Raw genomic sequence first — 14,109 nt, forward strand, 5'->3', positions numbered from 1 at the left:
CAGGAGGTAATTTCCACTCAAACACAAAAAGTACATTATCATACATCCCATGATATAGCCTTGAACTTCTGTCTTCTTCCCACAACTTCCCTCCTGAGTGCTCACATTACAGGTGTGTACACCTAGTTTCATGTGGTGCTAGGGACGGAACTCTTTATGCAGGCTAGACAAGTATGCTACCCACTGAGCTACCTGCACAGCCCCACATTATTCTTAACTCTACTCTGAACTGCCTGATGTCTGACCAGGGACCAATACTGGACAAGCCACCCTGGCAAAGTCTGTCCCTCACACAGTGCTCCTGTATGGAGTTAGGTTTCCAAAGCACAGCTAGACAATCTGCAGACCGAGAATTCAATGAGCCCCAAAGCCAAAGACTCCACACTTACAAGTTAGTGTCTGAACAAGAAATTAAGCCTTGGGGAACCCCAGCTTTCTCTCTATTGTAAAATGAGGTCTTGATCCACTTCGGGGATGTTGTGAAAACAGAATATAAAAGAGGGTCACAGAGAGGCACACAGTAGGCACTCAGAAAACAGCAGGTGGACTAGAGAGCTTAAAGTCACATGGGTTATTAAGGGCACTCTGGCTTGAGCCAGACTGGAGGCACCATGCACTAGAGGTCAGGCCCATTTCTTTGTCTAGGTTAACCCCCGGGTCAAGTGGCACTTACTCAAAGTTAAGCACTAACAGTGATCCTAATTCTCACCGGTCACTTGGATGAAAAGGCGGTGCATGGAATTAATATTTTGCTGCTTGTTGCCTCTGCCTAGGAGCAGCAGGGAAGGCTGAGGAGGTTCAGGGAGCAGTGGGCCTGGCCGCTTGGGTGGCTGGCTGTGCACCAGAATCCAAATCCAAATCTCCACACCTGATACAGAGCACTTTTACTGGGCAAGCAGTGGGAAGGAACAAAAGGATTCCCCCCCCCCCCCATTCTGCCGCAATTAAGCCCTGCTGGCTAAAGCTCTCAAGGCAAGCACAGCTTCTACAGCAAACATCCTGCCTTGAAGAGGCAGCGGGAGGCACACCCCAGCCTCTTATCAAAAAGCCCTGGCCACTCCAGGATGTCTGTAGCCTACCTCACAGAAACCATCAAAATGTCCATGCAGGTCAGCGGAACCCACAGAGCATACTGGAAACTTGGTCCTGGTTAGGGCTTGGAGGTACCTGGCACCTTGCCCCTTAGCCAATTTATAGAGTTATATTTTATTTGCTTCTACCAAAAATAAGTGTACATCGGCCCGGAGCAGGAGGCGGAGACCACTTGCACCTTTCTATCCTTTCCTTGTTTGGATTTTCATTTTCAAGGTGGCTTCATCTCTGATGGTTCAGTGCTTAGTACTCTTGCGCCCAGTAGGTATTGAGTCAATATTTATCAGGTGACTCCTCACGTGTGACCCCAATATGGCTTTAGGGTTAAATATCTACACCTGCCCAATTCAGAGCAAATGCCTCGGTCCCTGAAAAATCCTGTACAGGGGATGCACATAAAAATCACACGGCTGCAGTTTGCAAAAATATTGGTACCTGATGCCTGTTACCAAAGATGCTTTGCAATTAACAACTCATTAGCAGAACGTACGAATCCTGCCAGTGTTAAATATCATGCTGTGAATTTAATAAAGAACATGTGAAGCAAAAAGGAAAAAAAAATTTTAAATCCTACTGCCTTTACTGTGAAGGGGGGAGGGGAATAGAGAGGAGAAAAAGAAATGAAGGAAAGGAGTAGGGAGGAAAGGAGAGAGAAAAGAGCAAGATTGTGAGCACACACAAGGAATATCTCATTCGCTGGGAGATCCATGTTCCCCAATGGCAATGCACTCCACGAGGCATAATGACAGCGATTCTCTTGCTTGTTGTCAATTGCAAGAGGGTGAGTATGCTTGCAAAGGGAAGACACTGCTCCCATAATGCACCCCGGGAGGCATCCAGCAGCAGCTTCCAAGATGGCTGCGGGCAGCCTCCAGCTGAAGCAGACAAAAGAGCTGGGCCTCAGAGCTAAGAAGCCCAGCTTGCCCAGCCCACTGCAGTCTGGCTCGGCCAGCACAGTCTTCTCCAAGCTCGTTCGCCCCGCCTCTCTCCCTGCCTCTCTCCCTTGGTTGCCGGGTTGCCGTGCCCTGGGGATCAAGGCAGTCTTTGTGCCTCGGAGACAAATGGCTGTTCCAGGGGCTGCAGCCCACTTGACGGTGGGGCATGGCTGCCACCAGCCTAGGAGCCTCTTAATGAGAAACGCCCAAGATATCCATGGCAGAGGCCATCGCTCAAAGTGGCTTGCCCTGAATTACATATTTTCTGACTGCAAATTACTTTTAACAGCGTCTCTACAGCCACTTCAATTGACCTTCCTAACAAAAGGCCATTTATTAACTTGCACTCCATGTTTCCTCAGGCTGCCTGGAGTCTCCAGCCAGAAGGGAGCAGGCAAGGGAGTAGAACAGGACCCTGCAGCTCAGGGTCCTGGGCCAGGCCTCGGCCAGGAAGAAGAGGAGCCATGAATGTCAACTCAACAGAGGGACAGAAGGGGAGAGCAAGGCAGCATGTGTCAAGACCAACACTGACCAGCTAGGCAGGAGGTGACTAGGTATAAAACACAAAAGGCCTTCCTGCAACAACTCTTGGTTCCATCGTAGTGGCTCCATGGCTCCCCTGTTAGGTTTGTACAGAACTCTGCACATCCAGAGGACTTTCTCAGGATCATATCAGCTGATAACTCGCCTCAGAACTGGAAGGTTCCCCAATCTAGCCTTATTTTACAGAAGCGGAAACTGACATTTGTTCCCAGACACCCATCAGCTGGCGGCTGGCGGCTGGCGGCTGGCAGGGGATCCTCCTCAGTCTAGTCTGTGCACTGTTCCCCTGCACTCGGAGACCGAGATCCAGCCCAAATGGGAAAGCAGGTTCAACACTAATTATATTTCAAAATGCCAGAGCGCTTCTTTCCTCTGGCCATAGCTCAATAAGTAAAGCAAAGGGGAGAAATGTACAGAAAGATAAAAGTAACCTGGGATTAATTTTCCTCACACCTCAGTTTCGAGATTCAACATTTCCCTCATAAATAATTTACAACAATAAAAATGAGCTAAGGCCATGTTTGTGTAGGACAGAGGTAAATTCAGGCCTAATGAGGGAGATCTGAGCCCGGCACAGGAGGGAATGGGTTGATCTACGGCATGGCAAGTGCAGGAGCCACAGCACACAGGGGCTCCATTACCATGTGCGAGCAGCAGGGCCAACCGACCTAGAGGAAGGCAGCCGAGGGGCTGCACTGTGCCTTCCAGCTGTCACCACAGGAAGTGTCCACAGGGAAAGCCAGAGTGCAATCCCTTTGGGTGACTGGGATGGCAGATACCGAGCCAATCTGAAACCAGTGATTCTCAACACAGGCCAGGCAAAAAAAGGAAGGTGTTGGACACTTGGGAGTGACATCTGCTCTTGGCCATGGTGACAGTGACCTTGAGCTGTTCTCTTAAGGTTATCTGTCCCCAGTGACCTTTCCTGAATGGGCATGTGACCTCTGCCAGATCATTCCCAGGCTAAGGGCTGCAGAGCCCTGCCCAGGCATCTGGTCTTGTGTCTCTCTGAGAGATCCCTCCTCAAGACCAGAGAGTAAAGCAAGAGTATGGGCATGCACTGAGAAAGATGGCGTGAGTTTGGTCTTCCAAGGGAGGGAGTCTTTTCCCCTCCACACCATACAACATGCACTGCAATGGAGGACTGGCCAGGAGGAGGTCCGGCTCCCTCCAGCGCAGCACCTCAGCAACATTGTCATCACAGGTTCACAGAGAAGTGAACTTCATAGTTTAGCTACGGAGCCCCTTCACAGTGCGGCGGCAGACAGCACACTGCTCCCTTGGAGCTGATCAAAGAATCACCACAACCATGCACTTAATCCCTAAAAGTCAGCAGTTCTGGGCTTAACTGACGCTGTTCATTGTTTCAGAATCAAAGGCTGCCTCGGGCCCCAGCCTGGAGAAAGAGAAGCTACTGTAGCACAGCCGAAAGCTCGGGGGAACTTTGATATCATCTCTGTTTAATTTCCACGGCCTCACTGAGCCCGGGGTTTATCTCGTTTCATCAACTCCAGTACTGAAATCAAAACCCAGCTAACAACACGCAGTCCCTCCACAGAGGCCCTTCCAGCGGTGGAGCGTGGGCCAGGGAGCTTTTAAAAGTGCTTTCCAGAACAAGGACTGCAGGGGGCAGGAGATGCTGCCTTCGGAGAAGGCCTGGCCTCCCTGCCACCCCAGCCTCCCTGCAGAGAGCATGGGCAAGGCTGCCTCAGAAGCAATGCCAGCACCTGCCCACCAGGGCTAAAAGAGTGATCACTGAAAAGAGTATCTGCTGAAAAGAGTAATTTCAAAGTACCAAAGGGGGTGGGAGGTATTGCAGGTTGAACTGGCCGGCTGTAATTGAAATGACAAAACCAGTGGGTTAATTAAGTCCCTACAGAAGGATGAACTGTGTTTTGAACCTTTTGCTTGGGGTCCAAGCTCAAGGGCACCAAAGACACAAACTGCCCATATGCTGCTGCTTGTGGGGCAAGAAAGGAAAGGGAGACATCTCCCTCCAAGGGCATAGGCGCAGACTCTCCCCAGTGAAGCTGCTGCTACAGCTCAGTGTCCTTGGACAGGGAGGACTCTGCACCTCTTTCCCAGTGGCTCCGTGCTCACTTTGGATCCTAGCACTGTTCTGCAGACAAGGGAGAGACAAAAGGCACAACAGCCATTCTCTTCAACATACCACACTGCACAGAACACAGAGGTACAGAACCTACCTCGCCTGGAGGCTTCAAGCTGAGACCGGGTGCCATGAAGCACCCAGGAGAGTGTTTGTGCAGTCAGCAATGAGGCTTCCTGAGAGAGAGAGAGAGAGAGAGAGAGAGAGAGAGAGAGAGAGAGAGAGAGAGAGAGAGAGAGCACAGCTGGAGGACATCTGCCCTGGAACCTTAAGAGAGGCCTGGTCCACCTGCACCTTGGTGTGTGCACAGCTAAGTTGGTGGTGACCCATCAGAAGTCAAATCCCTGGGGCAGTGGCCAATGGATAGGCAGGTTGCAGCAGGCAACTATTGGGAGGACTGTTCCGATACCAGGGAATAATAGCAAATATTTTTCTAAGCTCTCCTAGGTCCATCTGGGAAACGAACAACGGTAAGCACATCCTTTTTTCCCCCAGTAAAGGTCTGGGGTTTTCATATTAGAAGGGTCTGGTACACAGATAAATCAAATTCAGTCAGACCTTTCTCACTTGTATTAATCACATGAGGACCACACATACTTTCCAAAAAGCACACAGGGCAGGCTCTCTCTAGAAACAGTCCACTAGAACACAGGTGACCCTCATTCTGCCTTATTTATGATCACAGCAAATGGGATTGATCCTGCCCATTCCCATCGGGTCTAGCCTGGTCTACTACACTGGTAGACTCTGGCAGAAGGAAAATGGCTAGAAAACAAAATTATCCCAGGAAGTCACAAGAGCAAGGGTCCTTTCATGTTCCGTGCTACAGTATAAATCTGTAGATCATACACTGTCCTGGTGGCCAGGGTCAGAGCATAAGCACAAACACCGTGTTACCTCGGTGCCAAGCCGATGGGCTCCCACATCCCATATCCTTTTTGGCCTTCCCATCTTCAGTGTTTCTCTAGTACATTCATCCATCTATCAGCCCATCTGACAGCTCCCACAAGGGCCTTCCAGTACGTTCCTAAAACTCAGGGGTCTATCTGGTACTTTGATGGCTGACTTTCCCTGCATATCCCACCAGCACCACCAAGCTGGCTCACCTCGACACATCCTCACACATTCCCTCCCTCACAGGGTCTGGCATCTGTGCAGAGCCAGGATGAGAGGAATGCTCTCCTGCATTTGATATACAGGAGTGTCCCCTGCGAAGCTACTAAAACTGACAGCCCTGAGCCCCATACTAGAAACAGACTCCTGGGGGCTGCCAGGGACTGGGGCAAGGAGCCTAAGAAGCTGCATTCTCACAGGATCCCTGCTGATGCTAAAACAGCTGGTCAAGACCTGCAATTCAAGAACCTGACGATTGGTCCTTATTATATGTTTGATAAGCAAATGGTGAATGAATGAAATTAAATGAACTTGGAAGTGACCTTCCATGGAGAAGAATTCAGAATGAGTTCCCTAACCTCTGCCTCCTGCTCATAGGTTAGCCTAAAGCACTCAGCTTCTCTCCCACAGACACCTACCCCCACCATTCGACATGCCAGACACTTCTCGGACTTTCCCAAGCCTTCTCCAACTGCCCATGCAGACAAATGCCATCAACTAGAGCTCTAATGTCATTCTTAGCACATGGTCTTGGCATACACATATGCTCACGTATGCAAGCATGAACAAAGATGAGTGCACACACAGCCTTTCGACTCAGGCCATCCGTTTTCCTCATTGTTCAAAGGTGTGCTATGTGCACCATGCTGATAGTCAGTGCTCAGTTCCTAGTCTATGTATGGATAATGAGTGAATGAATGAAGTTCTTGCCATCGCAAATGCTGCCCAAAGTTCAGTGGATTAAGAAGGCTGCATCATGCTTCAGGACCAGCACTGATAGCAAACACACCTGGCCCCTTCTCATGGGAACCCCCAGCAAGGTCACTGATGTCCTAGAAGGACAAACTGAACTCCAGAAGTACCCATGAGTGGAGGGGAGGAAGCTCTGCAGTCTTTAGAAAAGTCTGGATCTCCATGCAATGATGATGGATGGGGTCTGGAAGGGACTCAGAGTGTCCCAGCTGGCTGCAAGGAGAATGTCCATCTACAAACAACAGCCTGACCCTAGTTCTGGGTCTGAGCTGAGACTGAATAATGCAATGCAGACTGGAAGAAGCTCCTCAAAGCTGAGTAGCAGCCGAAGGTGAGAACCCAGGCTACAGAGAATATCCCAAGGCAAGGGACTGAAAATGAGGAGACACCTCCTTCAGAGGGAAGAACTGGCCTCCGTAGAGACAGAGGGTGGGGATATGATCTTGCTGACATTGACAAAGGCACAGTAGTATGAACATGCATGGACTTCCGGGGGACACAGCAAGCAACAGATGAGCTATGTGACAAGTTTATGAAATGCCAAAACAAATGAATCCAACTAAACTCCATTTAAAAGAATAGCACTGCTGCCTGTCCCTCAGACTAAGCAAGTGTGCTTAGGGAAAGAAGGGAAGCCAGGGTCCAAAGCAGGGATACATACCAAGACTTCAGTTCCGTGTTTCTCCCACCTACTCGGCCTCTCTTCATCAAGCCTCCCCAGGCCTCCTGGGTTACTTACTAGCAGAGCATAGGGATTAGGCAGAGCTCAGGAGTCAGGCCAGAATGCCAATCGAAGCTCAGCCACTCACAGCTCTACACAAATCAATCAACCCAGGCCTGGGTTTTCACCCACAGAAGTAGGAGTAGTTGGTATACTTTCTCTATGGAATTACAAGGTGAATAAAACATCTTTGCCAACCATATCTGCTCACAATGTGATGAGGAGTTATATCCAAATCTATAAAGAACTACAGCTAAATAAGAGCCATACTCATTTTTAGTGACCAAATTACCTGAACAAACATTTTCCAAGGCTGAGAGATGCTCTAACCGTGTGCAGCACAGAACTAGGAAGTCCCTGGGAAAGCCAGTTAAAACCCAAACCACAGTGAAGTGTCTTACCCCCCCTCCCCGTCCTGCTGGATCCCTCCACAAAGAAAAGCAAGTACCCAGAGGCTAACAAACGTTGGGAGGATATAGAGAAACCAGAAGCTTTGGTGTTATTGGTGGGAATATACACAGCAGCCATCGTTTTATGGGGAAAGGATACCAATCCCCCTGAGGATTAAATATAATGTTTCCATATGATCCATTTCTAACTACATACCCACAAAGAACTGAACAAAAAATTGTCAGAACAGCCTCATTCAATGGACAAACTATGATGAATGGGTACGTGAAACAGTGATATGTCCAATCATGTATCATTCAGTCTTCAAAAGGAAGGAAAATCTGACCCATACTATCACACAATGAACTACAAGCATATTGTGCTGAGTAAAATAAGCCAGTGGGAAAAAGTTACACATCCTAGGATTCCAGCTCCATAAGGCTCCCTCCCTCACTAAGGGAGACAGAAACTTGAATGGAGGTTGCCAGGGGCCCTAAGAAAGGGAATTGCTTAATGATTTTAACTTTGCAAGCCAAAAAAAAAAAAAAAAGGTATAGAGATTAGGGCCACTGGAGAGATGACTCAGCTATGAAAACACAAGAGGACCTGAAGCTAATCCCCAGAGCCCATGCCAAAAAGCCAGACAGAGGTGAGTAGTAACCCCAGTTCCCGGGGATCCGATGGGTTCCATCCTCTGGGGATGTACACAGTATGAGCAAGCAAAGCATTCATACACATAAAATACAATAAAGTTATATATTTATATAAATAAACATATTAATAAAAAACAAGAAATGGTAACATACGCTGTAGCCCCAGTGCTGAGGCAACAGAGACAGGAGGCTTTGGGCTGGGCCACCCGGCCATCCTACCCTAGTTATCATGGATCCAGGCCGATGAGAAAACCTGCCTCAAAAAAACAAGGTGGATGGTTCTGAGGAGCAGCACCCAAGGTTGACCTCTGGCTTCCACACACATGCAGATGTACACAAACACACACTGAGAGAAAAGCTCTACAGACTAGCTGCAAAACAGTGTGACTAAGCTGACACTGATCTGTTAACACTGGCTAAGTTGGTCCTCAGATTTCAGGAGGCACAGAAAGCCCCAAATGTGCCTACTAAGTTCAGTTTCCAGAGTCCTTTTCCTAGAGATTCTTCTACCTCAGTGAAGTCTGGGGATGGAGTCCTGAAATCTGCATTTTCATAAAGTCCTCAGGCTTACTGGGCCCATTAAGAACTCATGCTACGGAGCTGAAGAAACGGCTCAGTGGCTAACACTAGTCTTATAGAGGATCCAAGTGTGGTTCCCAACACCTGCATTGGGAACTCCAGCTGCAGGGGCTTCAACACCCTCAGAATACCTGCAGTCATGTGCATAAGCCTACACACACACACACACACACACAGAGAGAGAGAGAGAGAGAGAGAGAGAGAGAGAGAGAGAGAGAGAGAGAGAGATCTTAAAGCAAACTCACGCATGGGCCAAGAAAATGGCTCAGTCAATAAAGGCACTGGCCACACTAATCCTGCTGGCCTGAGTTTGATCCCTGGGACATACATGGTAGAAGGAGAAAACCAACTCCTACATGTAACCCCCACTATCACTCACAAAGATGATTTTAATTATGTATTCTCTACTTTAATGACTGCACAGATACTCTTTTGAACCTTCTGTCCTGATCAGTATCTAGTTTTTTGAGGGTTTTTTTTTTTTTTTTTTTAAATAGTAAATGTGGCCTGTGCACACACATCCGTATCTACAGATAAAAAGAACACAGGAACACATTAGTAAATATCTCAACTAGAGGGCCCTCCTTCCTCAAAGAAGCTGAGCCACTGCGCTTCTGTGTGTGGCCCTGGGATCTGGGCCCATGGGGCTCTCATATTTCTGCCAGGACAAGCTTAGCATCTTGCCAGGAGTGTGTCAACTAAACCAAACAGATGCCCCATCGGATGTCCCCAATAAGGGCGTAATGTCATACACACCCTGCTGGGGGCTCTGCCTCCTAGGCAGCTGAAGCAAGAGACTGGCTAGAGCCCCTGCTCTGCAGGCAACACTGAGAAACCACAATTCCCTGGGGCTGCAGAGGAAGCTGAGACCAGGGAGAGCCCCAGGGGCAGCAGAAGAGACCGGAGAGGAAGCAGTTTACTGCAGGCACCCTAACGCCCTGTATCCCCAACTGGTAAGGAAGGCTCTGCTCAGCATCCGCAGCTCAACCACATCCAGCTGTGCAGTCATTTGTCATCTTCCTTGTGCCAGCAGAACTCCACACTTCCCATACTCAACCCCAGGACCCTCATTATGTGGCTGTGTGGTGAGGCTGTTGCTCTTTGGAGTTGAAGCACACGGAACACTTCTAACCGGCCATAGCAGAGGGACCCAAGCCACTGGCTTCTGATCCCCGTGAAGCAGATCTGCCACGGAACGGGCAGAAATTCAATGTTGGGATTCTCCCCTTACTCCTTAAGCCCTGAGAGGCTTCCAGCCATTGTTTTCACATGGCCACGTGGTCTTGTAACACATACAAACTCAAGATATTCCCCGAATTGTTTTTCTGATGGGGTCTGACCCTAGCCACAAATCATGTAAGCATTAGGCCTGGCGAGTGCTGGATCTAACTTAATTTCCTTGAGGCCTTCCATCTCTGTAAGGATCACGGGCCTCTCTGACTGATGAGCCTTATGGCATAGGTATTATTTGTAAGCCACTTTTACAATTAAGAAAATGGGTATTCAAGAAAGGGATAGTGCTTTATTAGGGTCACCTGAGGTCTAAAGTGTGCAACAGAACTCAACTCAAGCCCTCAAAACCAAGCCATATTCACTACAGCATGCTTCCTATTTACCGGAGGAGGCCCTTCTTATGCCTACAAAGAGGCACTCAAAAAATAAATTAAATGAGCAAACTTCGTTACCCTAAGAGTAACTGTTGGCTGGGCTGAGGGATGTAGCTGAGGGGTAGAGCTCATCCACGTGTACAAGTTTGATGCCGAGCCCTAGAAAGAACCGCTTTTACCGATAAGTTCACCACACTAAGGCGGGTACTACATTAAAGTCTCCTGCAACACTTTGTTTATACCCCACCCCTGTGACGCCAAGACAGATATCTTCAGTCTACAAGCCAAGAAATGGCAACTCAGAAAACTTCATTCATATCACCAACGGCTCATTGTGAGTAGAAAAGCCAGACATGGACCAGAGTCTTGTTCTTAAACTCCTTGTACTTAAGTGCACTATTCTAGAGTGGTCTAGGTCCACCATTGTAGGCACCGCAAAGGTCTTTAGCCTATATCGGGGACACACACAAAAAAAAAAAAAAAATGGGCGATGTAAACAAGAAAGGGTGATTGTAAAACACCAACCAATGAGTACACATGGAGAGACCCAAGGCTCCAGCTGCATTTGTAGCAGAGGCTAGCACTGTCTGGCATCAATGGGAGAAGAGGCCTTTGGCCCAGGGAAGGCGCAATTTCCCAGTGTAGGGAGATGCCAAGGCTCTGAGTTGGAGAGGGTGGTTGGGAGAAGGAGCACCTTCATGGAAGCAAGGGGAGTGGGAGGGGGTATGGGAGTGGGGGAAAGGGGGAAAACATTTGAAATGTAAATACAGAGAATATCCAATAAAAAATAAAAATTAAAAAGGGTGATTTTCTATTCAATGAACCAGCTGTCAATTAACAGTCGACTTCTGTGGGTTTTGGTGCCCGGGTCCCTGTAGAAGCCGAAATTCTCAGAGAAACCCTGTTAAATATGAGTGTGGTACAAGTTCTGAAAGCACCCCCAAGCGATTTCCCAGCTGGCAAGAAAGATGCCATCATCTCTGGTAGCTAACCTCTTGCCTGCTCAGAGTTTTTCAGTTAGTATAGGTTTCTACAGGGCTTATCTTCTAACTTTTCCAAGGCAGCTGATAAGATTCACCAGCCAGTTAAAGGGAGATAGGATCCAGCCAGCTGTCGGGAAACACAGGAGATTACTCCAACAAGGCATCACCAGAGACAAAGGCCCTGAAAGAGGAGCCTTGCCTGCTGTCTGCCAATGTGGCTGAAATCCAGGCGCTCTGGGTCTCCCGTGGGGGTAGAGAGTAGGGGTAATGGCTATTTGCCTTGGGCCTGCCTTGTCTTGCTGAACAGGTCCTTGGGGTCAGGGGACAGAAGAGTCAGGCTGATAATTTAGGGACAGCTGTGAGCTAAAAGACAAAGGAAACAAAGATGTTCCTGGGTCTACCTTATTCACTGTGTCTGTCTCTGAGGATGTGGTCCCTGGTGCTGTGCCAAGCAGCCCCTTGGGCCTCACTTGCCCTGGTTGGAGTCTTTGCAAGGGGAGGCTCATCAACATGTCCACCACGCTTCCTGGATGGCTGGTCACCTTGCAGACAGGTGCCCTACAGTTCGGGTGCCCCCAGGTAATGATGTCTGAGGGTCAGGTGCGCGCTTATTCGCACCCACGTGACAGCTGAGAACCGGACCCCAGGCCAGGCGAGTCAAGGGAACTGTGCCCAGCGTGAGCCCCGGTGGAGATCGTCGCCCCTCACCTGGCTCCACCCTCGGAGCTCTGCTGCCACTCGAGTCCCCAGCTCACTCCAGCCGCAAGGCCGAGCCGGAGCCCGGAGAGCCAGCGGCACCGCGCCGGGCGGAGGCCGCCCTCTCCCGGCCTGTCCCCACGCGGGGCCGGGCGAGCCGCCCGCAGGCCTGGGCCCTGCCGGCTCCTCCCGTGCCCGCCCGCCCCCGCCCGTCTTCCCGCGCGGGCCTCACTTAACTGTTCCCCGCTGGGGCGGCGGCGGCTGCGGCGGCGGCGGGTCCCGGCTCCGTCTCACGCAGAAGCAGCTTCTCATCGCCCGGGCGGCGCGGGAGGAGCCGGGCCCGAGGCCCAGGCGGCTGCAGCCGGCGCCGCAGCTCGAGCGCAGCCTCCCCGGGAGCGGCGGCGGCGAGGGGCGGGGCGCGGCCTGGCGGCGGCGGCGAAAACGGCGGCAGCAGCGGCTCGGGCCCGGGCCGGGGCGGGAGGGGCGAGCAGCCTGCGGCGGAGCCCGGGAGCGCACCGCCCTGTGGCCCCCGGCGCCCTCGGTCCCCGCCCCTAGTCGGCCTCAGCTCGGCTCCGCTAGGCCTCGCCGTCCCCCTAGTCCACCGCTCAGCTCGGCTGGAGGTCCCCGCAAGACGCTCCGACACCCAGGCCTGCAGGCCCGGAGTGGCCCTTTGCAGAGACGCCTTCCCACCTGTCCCTTGGAGGCTTGACTGCACCCCGGGGCGATCCCCTCTGCTCTGCCCACTACCTGGCTGACCTAATGCGGTGCAGCCGGGCCTCAGACTGACCCCACACTCAGAGCAGGTCTCAGCTCGCCCCTCTTGCTGGGCAAATGATTTGCCCACAGAGGCCTGGGGGCAAACCTTAAGGAGGCATCTAGAGTAGGATGCCTGCCTCTGCAGTGCCTGGGGAAAGGTACAAAGTCAGGAAGAAATGAAGCAGGACCCTCGGGCTGTAAGAAAAGGCCGCAGCAGCTTTTGATCCACCTGCCCCTACACAGCCAGGCCTGCGGGGCCCAGGAGGGGATATGTGCTAGACTGGATATTTAAGACTGAGGACCACACAATAGCAGGCTTGGATTTACTCATGCATCAGGACTCATAGTCACACATCCCATGCTTTTCCAAAATAGCCAGATCCTGAAGCAAAGGGTGTCAAGCAGAACTGGCTGTCGAGGAAAAGATCCCGTGGGGACAATTCTCAAATGTGTGCATACAATTCAGGTATTGGTGTCACTCAGAGATATACCACTGATCCAAATGAGTTTTAAACGAGTTCAAACACAACATAAGGAAACAATCTGTGTTTTTAAAGTGGTGCGGAGCCCAGCGTGGTGGCGTTCCATTTCTCGAGATGCAGAGACAGGCAGATCTCTGTGAGTTCAACACCACCCTGGTCTACATAGCAAGTTGCAGGAAAGCCACAGACTTTGAAGAGAGACCCTGTCTCTGCCAACCCCCCCCCCAAAAAAAAAACCTTTCTACAGGAAAAAGAAAAAGTAATGTATTTCCATATCAGATCTAGTAGAGATAACACCAGAAAGAACTCAGGTACAGAGCTCTATTTCCAGAGAACTAGCTGTGTGTGCTTTTATAAAGGATGTCTGCTGTCTAACAAAGTAAGTGCCATTGGTCCACCTTTGGGACACTCTATGGATGTCTCCGGGAAGTCCCATAGTAAAAACAAACAAAAACCTGGCTCATTTGTTTAGTCAACCATTTCCCAGAATCATCTGGGCCAAGAAAACCACTCCCCCCCAAGTCCATCAGTTAACCACTCGCTATGAGAATCACTACCATATCTGACATACATCACACATAACATATATCATATGTAACATACATACATAAATCATACATACATCATACATAAAATACATACATACATACATAGCTGTTGCCCTACTAAATAAAATTGTAGCATTTCTGGTCCAGTTGG

General features: G+C 50.2%; 1 protein-coding gene across 1 annotated transcript in view; it reads right to left on the minus strand.

Annotated features, from left to right (window-relative positions):
* Positions 1–12,577, minus strand: part of MVB12B (multivesicular body subunit 12B) — a 151,214-nt gene extending 138,637 nt beyond the window's left edge. Inside the window, exon 1 of the mRNA XM_080927013.1 lies at positions 12,410–12,577. Within this exon, the coding sequence (XP_080783139.1) occupies positions 12,410–12,484 (75 nt within the window). The 5' untranslated portion in view covers positions 12,485–12,577. The remainder of the gene's footprint in view (positions 1–12,409) is intronic.
* Positions 12,578–14,109: the final 1,532 nt, after the last annotated feature.

The sequence above is a fragment of the Micromys minutus genome (genome assembly GCF_963924665.1).
Source record: "Micromys minutus genome assembly, chromosome: 13".
NCBI lineage: Eukaryota > Metazoa > Chordata > Mammalia > Rodentia > Muridae > Micromys > Micromys minutus.